The sequence below is a fragment of the Silene latifolia genome, chromosome 11 (assembly GCF_048544455.1).
Source record: "Silene latifolia isolate original U9 population chromosome 11, ASM4854445v1, whole genome shotgun sequence".
Classification (NCBI taxonomy): domain Eukaryota; kingdom Viridiplantae; phylum Streptophyta; class Magnoliopsida; order Caryophyllales; family Caryophyllaceae; genus Silene; species Silene latifolia.
In genome coordinates this window covers 9,851,611-9,866,189 of record NC_133536.1, presented here as the reverse complement: position 1 = coordinate 9,866,189, position 14,579 = coordinate 9,851,611, and the positions used below count along the sequence as shown (strand labels likewise).

At 32.1% G+C, this 14,579-nt stretch overlaps 3 protein-coding genes across 3 annotated transcripts in view; 1 reads left to right on the top strand and 2 right to left on the bottom strand.

Moving 5' to 3' along the window:
- LOC141610949 (nuclear poly(A) polymerase 4-like) overlaps nt 1-14,579 on the top strand; it is a 125,009-nt gene that overhangs the window by 85,125 nt on the left and 25,305 nt on the right. The gene's annotated exons all lie outside the window — the stretch shown is intronic.
- LOC141610950 (NEDD8-specific protease 1-like) lies at nt 1,912-3,815 on the bottom strand. The gene is made up of 2 exons (XM_074429268.1): nt 3,685-3,815; nt 1,912-3,007 (listed from the first exon to the last, which is right to left on the bottom strand). The coding sequence occupies exon 2, from the start codon at nt 2,986-2,988 to the stop codon at nt 2,224-2,226; it is 765 nt and encodes a 254-aa protein (XP_074285369.1). The 5' UTR covers nt 2,989-3,007; nt 3,685-3,815; the 3' UTR covers nt 1,912-2,223.
- On the bottom strand, nt 5,126-8,219 carry LOC141610948 (uncharacterized). The gene is made up of 3 exons (XM_074429266.1): nt 7,900-8,219; nt 5,707-7,769; nt 5,126-5,444 (listed from the first exon to the last, which is right to left on the bottom strand). The coding sequence occupies exons 1-3, from the start codon at nt 7,937-7,939 to the stop codon at nt 5,358-5,360; spliced, it is 2,190 nt and encodes a 729-aa protein (XP_074285367.1). The 5' UTR covers nt 7,940-8,219; the 3' UTR covers nt 5,126-5,357.

The window sequence follows — 14,579 nt, the reverse complement described above, 5'->3', positions numbered from 1 at the left end:
ATATATATAAGCTCGAAAAAAATTGATTTTTGACATCATAAAAATAAAATGTAATTTATAAACTTTATAAAACTTTAAAAAAATACACAAAAACTCAAAAAGTTATTAAGTGTGAGATAGTACATATGATGTACAATCCTTTTTCTCCTCGTATATTATATACTCGGTATCAAATGGTTAAAAAACTCCACTAATAATCAAATTCTTTTTTTTTTGAGGAAAACACCCGCAAGGGTATTACTTTAATAACGATAAATCAAAGATTACAGCATTGTTTGCGATAGAAGGTAAAACATCTGACCAAAACGAACTACCGACTACACGTGGAGTAATATGAGCTAAAGCATGCGCAACACAATTATTGACTCGAGGCGTATGAGACCACAACACAATTGTTGGCCTTTTAACTTTATACCGAATTATTTTGGATTATGGAACAAAAAAAAATCCAAATTAAAGATTCATATTGAACTTGGAGGATAATCCCGGAGAAAAATAATTGTGCCCTCCATATATATATAGCAAAATCTTGCTTCCATCACTGCTTGCACCGTTCTGTTAATATCGGTACTCCATCTACTATTTTATGTGATTCTCATATATTGAAAACTAATCACTAAGATTTTGATTATGCCTGAAAGTTATATAAATATACGAGTTATATTATTGTTTAATGAAAATTTTCCAAACAAAAGACTATAAATTTTATTCTTAAAGTTAAAAGTTTAAACAAATGTAATTGTCATTGAGCTAAGGACCATAACTTTACCAAGTTTGTATGTGGTTTAATTTAATTTAAATGACTTGTTATTTAATTTTGTCCTTGTGACACACTACAAGGGGGTACATTATGGCTGATTGGCTGCTATATAAAGAGTACCAACTTGGATAAAAGCACACAAGACTTGAACTTTTTATGTGGAGAATATATAAGTTCTTATCAATTCACGTCAAAATCCGATAATGCTCCAATAATAATCATACGCTATTTCGTTAAGGAAGCATCCTTTTGTCAAATGTCAAGTTTGTGACCTAGTTGATGAATGTATGGTTCATTGAGGTTGGCTAGCTAGCTACGGAGTAATTTACAATGGGATAATAATAGTCATAAATGACTACTTGACTAGCATCCTTACTCGAGGTGGAGTAAGAGGGATTAATAGAGGTGCTCGTTCATGTGAAAAAAAAAATGAAAACTTTAAAAGTTTTAGGTAAATTTTCAAAAAAAATATCTCAAGTTTACGCTATTCTATTACCTGTTAGCCAGTTGAAATTTTCGCAAGTAAATTTACCATAACTGTTTCATTTTACATGTCCGTCAATAATTACTCGTTAAGAATGTACTCCACGTTGGACTATTATGATACTCCGTAATACTGCTAATAATCTGACATTGGACTATTATGATAATAATAATCTGCAACATACAGTACCTTAATAACTCCCGCAAATACCAATTAATAGATCCTACAACCAGTTGTACCTAGTTGTATGTTCTAGAACCCGAGCTATATAATAAAGTTTTCGAGTTTTGTTTTAAAGAAGTCGAGCTATACCCTAAAATTTCTGAGCTACTCACTTAAACATAAAAAAAAATTAACTTTAAGAAAGCTCAAAAAAATTACACATAAGCTCGATAAAATATAACTTGGTTGTATGATGCTATTATACCACTGGAGGTATAATGTTATTTGTGCGCAAATACAATACAATGATAATAAGCAAGGACGGAAGAAATTGATTTTGTCATCTAAATCACTAGAATTGAACTATTTATTAGCAATGTCCTAGAAAATGAAACAGAAAATGAAGTTTCTCAAGAATGATCATATTTTGTCCAAGTTCATTTAATTTCACTAAAGATAACGTGGGGCACACATAGTTTTGTATATTTGCTGCTTTTCTTGTTAATGGCATCCAATTTGACACACTTTCGTATATTATCCATATATAATATATACACATTATATAACTAAGCAACTTTAATTGGTTTTATGTCCGTAGAAAAGATAAGCAGAAAGATAAGAATATTAGGACATTAGTAATCTTTCAAAAATTCTACTTTTTTCAGAATTGGATTACTTCATAAATAAGTTACGTCGCAAAATAATATGAACGAGACGAGAAAGAAAACAAAACCAAATCGGAGTTAAATTGCAGTAGGTTAGGAGTATCGAGTTGAGGAGGGATGTCAATTGAAATTAGTCACTGCCCAGTTTATGGCTAGTTTGGCTGTTTTTGATTGCCCACTTTCCGTATGATACCCAATACCTTGTCACGCATTTGACACTCCACGGAATGATCGACAACTTCCTTGACTACCGCTGATACCAGATCGTCCTGGATAATATTATTCATTTCATTTATGAACCAGTGACAGATAAACTCTGCAATGGCTAATACGTAAAGTCCGCAGTCATATCCATTTGACTGCTGTTGGATGTCCTCACTTTCCCTGAAGACGGGCATACCAGCAACTGCAGTAACAGGAACATCAAGCGACGGTTTACAGACAGACCGGGCATTTTTCTTTTTATCCTTTTTTTTCTTTGATGCCTGCAACTTTGCAGCCTGGCCACCTGCACCCATGTAACTCTTAACGGCTTCATACAGTTTCATGGCAGCACTGTGATTCATTCCTTTCATGGTATCAAAGTGAATAAACGAATTCATGGACCTATGATAAACCAAGGTGCTCCAATGAGTTCCATCGTCGCCCTCGCAATAAGGATCACGGTCATTTACAACAAACAGGACCAGGCTCTTGGTCGACAGCTTGTAAGATTCAGCATAAGAACTGGCCTCGGCCTGATCACAACGTGCAAGCCAAATAGACACAGTAGGTTCGACCAGCAGAACATCATCGGTCTTGTTGGTAGAGGTTAGATACGCGAAGTAGAATGCAAAGACTTTGTCAGCAAGAAAGCAACCTTGTTGTAGGGTGTCGATATCCAAGTCTTGAAGAACAACGTCTTCATACTGGATCATCTTTGGGTCTTCAAAACAACTGTCCACGCATAGACATAACAATATATCAGACATAAATAAGGAACGCAAATTCTTGTTTAAGACGGAAGTATATGTCATAGACTTGAGACGGGTCAAATATAGAATTTCCTAATCCTAATAATATCACTTCCAATCGAATTACTGAATCATTTGTTGTCCTTTCCATTTTTGGGTGTTTCAATCAATTGTTGTCCTTTCTATTTTAAGAATGAACTTGATGCGTAATTTGATCATTAATACTCAATTTATTCCACTTATCATCTAGTAATTGACATCTTTTCCTTTCCTTGATCTTTGTGCCAAAATCAAAGGACAACAATTGACCGTGACGGAGGGAGTATCTCCTAATCCTAATAAAATTATTTTCCCCAATTCCCAATATAACTATGGAATATATATGACATACATCCCCAATATGCCTTCAAATTTGGAAGTAATTCGGTAGGAAATTAGGGTTTGTGGATTAGATTGGGGGAATTAGGGTTTGTAGATGATGAGGTAGGAAATTAGGGCTTGTGGATTAAATTGGGGGAATTAATTAATTGAAATTCTTAATCGGCAAACAATGAAATTAATTTGTTAAATAATGATTCAAAGCATGCAATTCAATCGAATCAATAATCGTTAACAAACGAATACTAAAAAAAATGTAAAAAAAAAAGATGAAGAATTTACCAGTGAATATGCTAGGGGTAGATATGAAGAAATTGCGGCGGCGGAGGTGGCGGCAGTGGGGGTTTGTCGTGGAAGGTTGTGAAAAGACGTCTCTCTAAAGTTTATTGAAAGACGGTCTTCCTATTTTCTATAAACTTTTGGAAAAACGAATTAAGCTCAAAACTAAATTGTTTTTTTTTTTTATATAAATAAATTCTATTTCCAAAACTTAAATGTTTTTATTATAAAAACTTGACGATTTAATATGAAAACCTAAATATTAAATTCTGTAAATTCTTAAAGCAAAACTATAAAGTTGTAAATTGAAAATACTGGGTATGAAGTACTCCCTCTGTTCCAGTGAGATGTTTACACTTTCTTTATTTTGTGAGGGGGAAATAAAGGAAGGGTAAACATATCACTGGAACGGAGGGAGTATAAACTTGCACTCTGAAAAGTTATTGGATTTTATTGATTAACGAACCTGTCTTTCCCCAAGTTATGTAGATACGGTGTCTTCATATAATTCGTGCTCCAAATATAGTACTGTATAAATTAAAGAAACCGTTTCAGCTATTCTGGGTACATCGGCCTTATCGAGTTACATCCAATTTAATCACTTAAATCTATGTACTGGGTGGTTACTTAGTTCGTTAATAGTTAGTTACACGTAGTTTGTTAACAATTAGTTAGTTACACGTAGTTTGTTAACAGTTAGTTAGAGTGATTGTATATAAGGCAGAATTTGCCTTTTTGATTCATAACTATACTCCGTATGATTTTGTTTTGATAACTTGCAAAATCTTTGTGAATATTCATTATAAAATGTCAAGTTTTTCATAACAAAACATTAAGCTGTTACACTTAAATTAGTTTTCGGCTTCTCTCTTACTGGACTCGTCTTTCCATAACAAACACTACGGCAAAAGGAGTATATTATGGCTGCTGTATAAAGAGTACCAACTTGGAAAAAAAGCATAGAAGACTTGAACTTTTTATGTGGACAATAAGTTCTTATCAATTCACGTCAAAATCCGATAATGCTCCTATAATAATCATAACTCTATTTTTGTCAAGGAAGCATCCTTTGTCAAATATCTATGTTTGTGAACTAGTTGATAAATGTCAAATGAGCGGTTCAGCCATGAGCGTGGGAACCGGACCTCGGACTTTAATCATCAAATTTACAAGCTTTATCCCTGAAACTCAATACACAACTTAAAGTATACTCCTACCGAGTACTTGACTAAGGAAAAAGTAGTAATAATTCAATAAGCACCGTCTCTCAAAAATTTCTGTGATTATGTAAATACAATGATTAGAAGCTAGGAGCACTGTCCTAGAAAATGAAACAGAAAATGGAGTTTCTTAAGAATGATCATATTTTGTCCAAGTTCATTTCATTTCACCAAAGAAAACATGGGGCACACAACTTTAATTGTGTATTGTACTAGAAAAGATAAGCAAAAAGATAAGATTACTAGGTCATTAGGAAATTAATGAAAAAAACAAAAGGCAGAGTTTAGTCACTATCATTAGAGAATATTAGTCCACCAAATAATTCAAATGATGCTAGATTACAAGATAAAATCTGATGATGAAATTAGTACAAAAGATTTGTTAACAAAAATTTCAGTAAGAGCAACTGAAATACAGTATGATGCTATCAAAGGCTGCTGTCTGAATGTTTAGCATCATGGAGATGTCACCCCTTTGCTCCGTAGTCGAGTCGATCTCCTTGGTGTAGGAGTTGCCTTGCTGCTCACTTCCTCTCTGCCATCCTGTGTAGCATCACAAAAAAGATTAATACTGTAATAAGCATCATTTTACTGCTAGGTTATATTCTTCCCTGTACAATAAACGGTACGCAGTACTAGATTCAGAATACAGTATGCTTGCAGTAATAGTGAAACAGGTCTAAACAAAGCGGTATAGGACGACAATGAGATGCACTAGGGTAAAAATGATGCACGAAGGAAAAACGAGGCCAACCAGAACTTAATATACAAAGTGAACTAAGAATCGAAGGCTTGTGTTACTGACCTTCTTCATAGAGGTGGTGTCCTGAGGAACGTAGCTACCACGTGAATAAGATTCAGATGTTGATAAACCAGAGCTAGAAACTGAAGTTCGCCTAGTTGCGCCCTTAATATCAAGAGTGGAACACATGGTTTCATCTATCGAAGGATAAGTCTTGATTGAGTGAGTAAACTCTACTCCAACCTCGAACTCCCCGAGTTGCTTCACCTTTGGAATGATTGTATGAACATCCCTCTCAAGAATTTCCACTGGATTAGCACTTAATGGAGGGCTCACTTCAGAATGATCAATTTTCCGAACTGATGAAGCATTCAACTGTCGATATCTATCAGTTTTCTCTGCTGATTTAGGAGGCAACCCTTGCCTGATTCTCCCAGCTTTTCCGATATTAGAGCCAAACTTCACATTTGAGGATCGAGTCTTAGAAGACGCCTTTCTACACTTACAATAGAATCTCCAAACCAGTGATGACAGTAAACCGAAAGCAACCAGTGGTGATATTACAGGCCATATCAGCTCACTGAATGTCAACCTATAATCTTGCTTTGATTTCGCTTCAACGTCTTCCATTCCCTTATCAAAATGAGCCCGAATTTCCCCCTCTACCGTCATATTAGATTTTACTTCAGAACTAGGCATACCAACCAAATCCTCAACATCAGGAGCCTCACTTTCTTCTGATGCAACCACTTGAGCTTGAATTTCAGTCTGATAATACTCGACCCTCGCATCAGCAATCCCACTTTTCTCCTCACCCACATTGGGTACTTGAACATCAGGAGCCTCACTTAATTCTGATGCAGCCATCCTCGCATCAGCAATCTCATGTTCGTCATCTCCCACATTGGGTACTTCAACATCAGGAGCCTCACTTAATTCTGATGCAGCCATCTGAGCTTCAATTTCAGCCTGATAATACTCGACCCTCGCATCAGCAATCTCATGTTCCTCAACACCCACATTATCAAAATCAACCCTAATTTCCTCGTCTATCGCCTTAAAATCAGGAACGTCAGCAGAATTATCGACTACACTTCCTAACACTACCCCACTAAAGTCTTCACTTCTAGGCCCTTCAACCAATTCTAATACGACATTGTTTACTCCAAACTCATCCTCCAATCGAGGTCGACTCACATTTTTCTGATCAACTTCTAATGCAACACTGGTTACTCCAAACACATCCTCCAATCGAGGTCGAATTTGATAATAATCATCCAAAGACTTCACCTTTGTCAGAATTTCAGTCTCATCATCCTCAACACTTCCACTCAAATTCTCATCAAATTCTAAACCAGAATAATCGAGTTCAAGCAAACCCGAATCTGAACTGTTCTTTCCACCCAAGACCATACTTCCAGAATCAAGACTCCTCAATGAAACAATCTTGAAACCCATGTTAACAATTTGTTTATACTCAATTCCAACACCCTTAAATTCTTGCTTAACCATTAAAGAAGAAGAATTCATTGAACATATGCACATTGTACAGAAAAACACAGAACACAACACAATTAAAAACTTGAATAATCCCCATTTTAATCCCCAATTCTCCTCTTCAAATTCATCCAAATCCTCATCTTCCTCATCAAGAACAACTTTTTGATCATAAATCACAATTTCCTCACTTTCTTCCTTGGATAAACTGTCAATACAACTATCAGAATCGCTATCGCTATCAGTATCGGTTTTTTCACCCGTCTTAACCAAGATTTCCCGCCTTCTATTAGGCCGGTATCGGAGAAATCTCGGTCTAGGAGACAAGTAGTTAGTCAGAGGATCATAAGGTAAAACAGAATCATCACCGTGTACAAATTCATCATTGGTTTTAGGAGAATGCACAACATTTTTAGGAGAAATTAATGGGATTTTAGGCAAAGATTTTCTACTACCAGAATTAGAGTTACCCAATTTACCAAGATCAGATTTTGGTGATTTCAGCTCTCCAAGAACCTTCTTGTTTGGTGTAGAATTGAATTTCGATGAAGCGGAAATCGTTGGTGACATGAAATTCTTGTTCTTTTGCTGTGAATTTCTTAGACTTTCACTCTCATTTTCATTGTTTCCTGCATCAAAATCACACAACAACAGAAACCCATTAATAAATCAACAAAAGAATCGAACTTTTCAATTACCCATTAATCAATTCGATGATTTAACTGCGGAAATATAGAAAATATGAGAAATTATTATCACCTGAAAATGAATGATGAACTGTTTTATTAGAATTCTCCATTTTCTTGATTTTCTTGGTTTTTGTTGTTTTTGGGTTTATTTGATGATGATTAATGGAGAAAGAAACTGCAATTGAAGTGTTTGTTAGTTAAGATGATGATTGATTAGTGTGATTTGGAGGGAGTTATTGAGGATAAAATTGTGATGAAAATGTGGAAAATGTGACCGTTGGGGTTTGTTTATATGGGGAATTTGAAGGATTTAAATTTCTGGTTTTATGACCGTTGGGAAATGTTGATAATGTGATTGGCTTCAGGTGAACTTGAATGGTCATGTGAGTCAAGAATTTGGGCTTTGCTCTTATATGCATGTAACCATTTCGTTTTGGGTAAATTATGCAAAAAAAAAAAAAAAATTGTCAAATTGGATCCAACGTAAATATTTATCCTGCCTGCTAAAGGTCGTCGACAATTTACTAATTATCGTCGACAATTTTAATGAACTTCCAAAACTACCCCTCCCTCACCCCCCCCCCCCCTTATATTTTTTCCGTCTTGTTTTGTTTTCGTAAAAAAATAATTAATAATTACTAATAAACCCCGTTCGGGGATAGTTCGTTTTATTTTAATTTTTTAATTTATTGAAACTTATTTTAATTAGCGATTATCGATCCACGCACCCAAAACTAATTTAAGACGGAAATTAATAATTTTTTAAAAAAAAAAAATTGTTGAAAAAGGGCCTGGATGAAGAAATTTTTCGTCCAGACCAAGGTCCGGACAAAGAAAATTTTCGTCCAGACCATGGTCTAGACAAAAATATTTTTCGTCCAGACCCAGGTCCAGACGGAAAATATTTTCGTCCAGACCCAGGTCCAGACGAAAAATATTTTCGTCCGAAAAAAAAAAAAAAAAAAAAAAAAAAAAAAAAATTCCAGACGAAAATATTTTTCGTCTGGACCTGGGTCTGTACGAAAATATTTTCCGTCTGGACCTGGGTCTGGACGAAAAATATTTTTGTCTAGACCATGGTCTGGACGAAAATGTTTTTCGTCCGGATTTTTTTTTTTTTTTTTTTTTTTTTTTTTAAAAAAAAATTCATTTTCTGACTTAGATTAATTTTTGGTGCGGTAATCGATAATCGCTAAGTTCTCGTTCATGTTGTTAATTACAAATCCCGCTTTTTTTTTTTTTTGAAAAACCGTCTTTTTTTTTGTTTGAAAGATTTTAGTGAGACGTTAGTGAGACGGAAATTGACTTGTGTTTTAGTGAGACGGAAATTGCATTTTAGTGAGACGGAAACGGAGTTATGTTATGGAGGGCAAACTTGGAAATCTATATCTATCTATATTAATAAAGGAAGCTTTTTTCGAGCGATTATAGAGTATCCAACTTTTACGAACTTCTTCAAAGCCAAATAATAGATAATAATAATAAAAATTAGAATTACAGTTAGACTAAAAGATCATATCATCCAATTTAAAAATCATACGTACAACACTAAGCCAACAAGTAATTTGAGTTGTTTACGTATTAGAATTCCGTGAAGATAACAACACTAAGCTAACATGATTATTGTTCATATATATACACTTTATTGTCTTCCAGTTTAGAAAATTATGCATTCTTATTCCTGCCTTTTTACTATTCGTTTTCTTTTATTGTAATTTTCTCGGTTGTCTAATTTGCTACCAATTAATTTTATTTTGCAGATACGCTGCACAATCGACATAATGTTTCCAATTGAACAACATACACGGAGGAAATTGCAGAAGGTTGAACTCTAATTGATGAATGACGTTAATTTTTTGGGTGGTAAGAGACTTCTTATGCATCTTTTTATTTTATCAATTTAGTACTATTATTAGTTTACATGCTTTCCCAATTAGTTAAGTTTTTTAATCATTGTTTTTTTATGGCTAAAAGTCTAATAAATACGCTTATTCTTTTGCTTGATTTCCTTAATCTTAGCCAACTTAAGATTATACGTCCGTTTATCACAAAAATTATAGAGAGACGGTCTCTCATTAGCATTATTGAGAGACCTCTCAAGTCTCATATAATGGGGTGAGGAATTCGCTAATTTTATTTTTTCCCTATTATATCCCTCACTAAATAATCTCTCACTGTCCGTTTATATAGTTTGTTTGGGACTTTTTGAAATTTTTTGACCAAGTGACATGTATAAATACAGGGATATGGGTTGATCAACCCGTATAAAAGTCCTTACTGCGTGTCTGCGTGCGAACAATCCTCATAAGTCATAAGTCATAACGGGTATGAATGTAAGATGAATGACAAAATCTATTGTTCACAAAATTTGATTTCATAAAGAGATTTTAACAATATGTCTTTTAGAGTCATGTCAAAAATATACAATTGGAGAGTATTACTTCATGCTATGCGTTATTGCTATATATATAGAGGTGAACCTCACTTCCCAAATCAGGCAACTCTTTCTTATTATTATTTGATCATAATTTAGTGTATTTATGTGTTTATTTACATACTGTATATTTAAGATGGTTATTCATGTGTATATGGTGGTAAATCGTGGGTTGTCTAATATTGATCATCAACAACTCGAGAAAGCGTGGAACTTGATCCACATCGATGAAAATCACAAGTCATAGCGAAGAAAACACAATATACGAAACACTTTTGAGCGATATTAGAGTCTCCAATTTTTATGAACTACTTAATTATAATACAAATATTAGATAGATAAAAAAAAAAGTTAAGTGATCAAATTCTTATAAATATCGAGATTAATAAGCTAATAAAGAACCTCAAATATTGATAGCAAATGGACATTATTATCGAATTAAGGACTCCATAAAGATCGATTTTGGTTATATAGGTTAATTCGATGTTATATTTATCGACATTATTTTAGTTCGATGGTGCTTATATGAGGGAAACAGTAGTTGATAGTTTTCTTCGTCTTTTTTTCATGGTTATCATATTATTTGTGACTAAAGCCCTGTATATTCTAATGATAATTTTACCGTTAAAGTTGACAGTTTGGGAGTTGGGATGGACAATTCTATAATTGAATGTTTTGAAGGATTTGGCAGTAACAAAAATTTTAAGCGAAGTCATCGTTCTTTGATATAAATACTATACCAAATCTCCTCAAAATAAATAAACCATTTCACATGATAAAAGTTTGCGAGTTGGCTAATGAATTGCATACATTACATTGAATAAAACAACACTATTTATACAAGAGCTTAACCTACATACCCTATTTGCGGCGATCTATACCGAGATACTACCATAATCGACATAAGCCTGAATTTCCTATAAGATGAACTACTATAACTAAAAAAACAATGCCCATAAGAGCAATATACACGTGAGATGAGATATGGTGCAAGCATGCACGGAGTATATGATTATCTACATTCCATTCTTTACATTACTTTTTATAATGGAAGTATAAGCCTCTTCAAGTCTTCATCTTCTTTTTTCCATCAACAATGTTGGTGTCACGCACAAAACTTCATTGCAAAGATAGTTGACTTTGCGAAATGTACGACAGTCATTGCATTATGAGCTAAGTTGAATTACAAATATAATGTCATTTTTGTGGAGGACACGAAATTGTGGTAATAAAGTAGGAAGATTAAAGAGAGATTTTGCGAACAATTAAGCCTATTAAGGTACAAAGTGGTAGCAGTAAAAAACAAATGGAAATCTAAAAAACCAAGCATAATAGTACACTTGAATAAAATGGGAACTAAGTTTTTATAATACAATGTGTAGCACATTAACATTGGCCTCTATTGATCATACAGTACAATTTTGCTTTTTCATATATAATATAATATTAGCACTAACAAAAAAACTTAGTGAGACGATATTATTTCTAGGCCCGTGCATCGCACGGGCATTAAATCTAGTATATATATAAAAGAGAGTTTTTTCGAGCGATTCTAGAGCGTCCACATCATCAAAAATTAATTTAGGAAAGTTTCATAAATAATATTTTCCACATAAAAAATAAAGTAGAGAATCTTTTAATTATTATAATATTTATATTTCCTATTTTATATTCATGAGAAGTTTCTAATTTTTATATAAAAACTTTGACATTTCATCTGGCAAAAAAATGTTGTTATAAAAATTATGAAAATAATATAATTAGATTCGTGGTAAAAAATGCTTTCATTAGAGTATAGATTTCATATGATTTGCACATACGAATATTAAAGACGGTGTACTTCTTTTAATATGTTATATGTCGTGTGGTGATTATAATACGTATAAATTATATAATTGTCCCACATCGAAAGATTAACATAAGGTGGGTGATCCTATTATTATAAATAGGAGTCATCATTGGAACCTATATACCAACCAAAAACCTTTTGAGTCTCTTGAGTATTGTTTTGGAGAGCTCTTAAAAGTTTATATCATTATATTCATAGTATGATATATACATATTTTTTCTCTATATTATGTATTATATTCAAGTGCTGTTTATAATCTTTATATAAAAACTTATACATCTCATTTGCCAAAAAAGTATTATAAAAAAAAGCGTGCGAATATTAATAAATAGTACTCCTCCATTCAAGACCAAATACAACATTTTCATTTACACACTTGCCAAGACACAAATTACAACGTAATCTTTAAGTTTACATTATAAAAAATTTAAAGTTTGATATTCTTATTGTACTTTATAGGTGAATCAAATAAGATCCAACATGACCATATTTTGTCTTACATATTGCAAAGAATCGTAAAGATTCTATTCGTTCATGAATAGTGTAGAAAAAGGAATGTTGTATTTGGTCTTGAATCGAGGGAGTATAGTATTTGCTCATTATTATTAACCTGGGTTAGATGTCGAATTATGTGCGAAAAAGATGGTGTATTTGTAAGTATGTTATTTGGCCCACATTGAAAAATATGTTGGTGTGGTGAATATATTACGTATAAATAATAGAATTGTCCCAAATCAAAAGTTTAGCATAAGGTGGGTGATCATATGATTATAAATAGAAGGCATCCTTAGAACCTAAATACCAACCCAAAACCTTCTGAGTCTCTTAAGCATTGTCTTGGAGAGCTCTTAAGAGTTATATCATTAACTCCACGATATAATATATATATTTTTTATATTATGTCCAAGTGGTGTTTATAATTTTTATATAAAAACTTATACATCTCATTTAGCAAAAAAGTAACATAATTTTTTTTTTGGAAAATTATATAATTTGATTCGTGGTAAATAAATGCTAGCATTAGAATATAGTATCATATTATTTGTACATATTTTAATTACGATAAGAAGTTAAAAAAAATGTACTATACGAATATTAATAAATAGTACTCCTATAGTATATTAAACTGGGTTAGATGTCGAATTAGGTGTGAAAAAGATGGTGTATTTCTAAGTATATTGTTTGTCCCACATTGAAAAATAATGTAGGTGTGGTAAATATATTACATATAAATAGGTTAATTGTCCCACATTAGAAGATTATCATGAGGTGAGGTATCACATGATTATAAATATGAGTCATAACTTAGGGGTATCAACCCAAAATATTTTGAATCGCTTAAAAATTATCTTAGAGAGTTCTTATAAGAGTTTGTATTAACGGCAAACATTAGTTACAACAATACCATACAAATATTAATCACGTAGATATTTATAAAAGTGATTATATATTACTATATTAGTGATATTATAATATTTATTTTAAGACAATCGATAGTATAATAACTTTATTTAAGACAAAGTCATAATTAAAAAAATAAAATGGGTGCTAAATATACATAAATTTGTTTGTATCATATAATGATAATCTCTGCACTAAAATAGAAAATTTATGAATTATAATACAATCAAGTGTTGCATAAAAAGATCTTAAATCCACAAACAAATCAATAATGAGCTTTTTTACATTGATAAATAGTAGAATTAAATTTTTTTAACTTTCAAATATAGGTAATTATTATGCCTCATTACATTTGAGTAACTAAAATACATCATAATTTATAACCATTAATCAAAATCGCACCAGAAAAAGAAAATATTTTGCATTTGTTTATACATTGTATTGCTCCCTCAATTACATCTTAAAAGTCGTGTTAGGAAAAAAAAAGGTAATTTAAATCATATCATTTGTACATATTTTAATTATGACAAAAAATGGAAAAAAACGTACGAATATAAATAGATAGTATAATATTTTCTCATTATTAAATCGAGTTGGATATCGAAATAGGTGCAAAAAAGATGGTGTACTTTTCGTGTGTTATTTGTCCCACATTGAAAAATAATGTAGGTGTGGCAAATATACTACATATAAATAGTTGAATTGTCCCACATCAGAAAATTATCATAAGGTGGGGTGATCTTAAAAATTAATTTAGGAAAGTATTATAAATAATATTTTTTTATGTAAAAAATAAAGTGGAGAATCTTTTAATTATTATAAAATTTATTTCCTATATTATATTCAAGTGATGTTTCTAATTTTTATATAAAAAATTTTACATTTCATTTGTCAAAAAAATATCATTAAGAAAATTATGAAAATAACAAATTTGATTCGTGGTAAAAATGATATTATTAGCGTATAGATTTCATATAATTTGTACATATATAAAATTGTGTACTTCTTAGTATGTTATATATCCCACATTGAAAAATAATGTAGGATTATATAAAAATAATAGAAT

What these genes read in the sequence shown, in the direction of transcription:
- LOC141610950 (XM_074429268.1), bottom strand. Translation starts at nt 2,988, where the DNA reads ATGATCCAGTATGAAGACGTTGTTCTTCAAGACTTGGATATCGACACC.
- LOC141610948 (XM_074429266.1), bottom strand. Translation starts at nt 7,939, where the DNA reads ATGGAGAATTCTAATAAAACAGTTCATCATTCATTTTCAG. An exon ending in AGTTCATCATTCATTTTCAG is followed by an intron (nt 7,770 to 7,899) that starts GTGATAATAATT and finishes ATTTTGATGCAG; the next exon opens with GAAACAATGAAAATGAGAGT. An exon ending in ACACCACCTCTATGAAGAAG is followed by an intron (nt 5,445 to 5,706) that starts GTCAGTAACACA and finishes GATGCTACACAG; the next exon opens with GATGGCAGAGAGGAAGTGAG.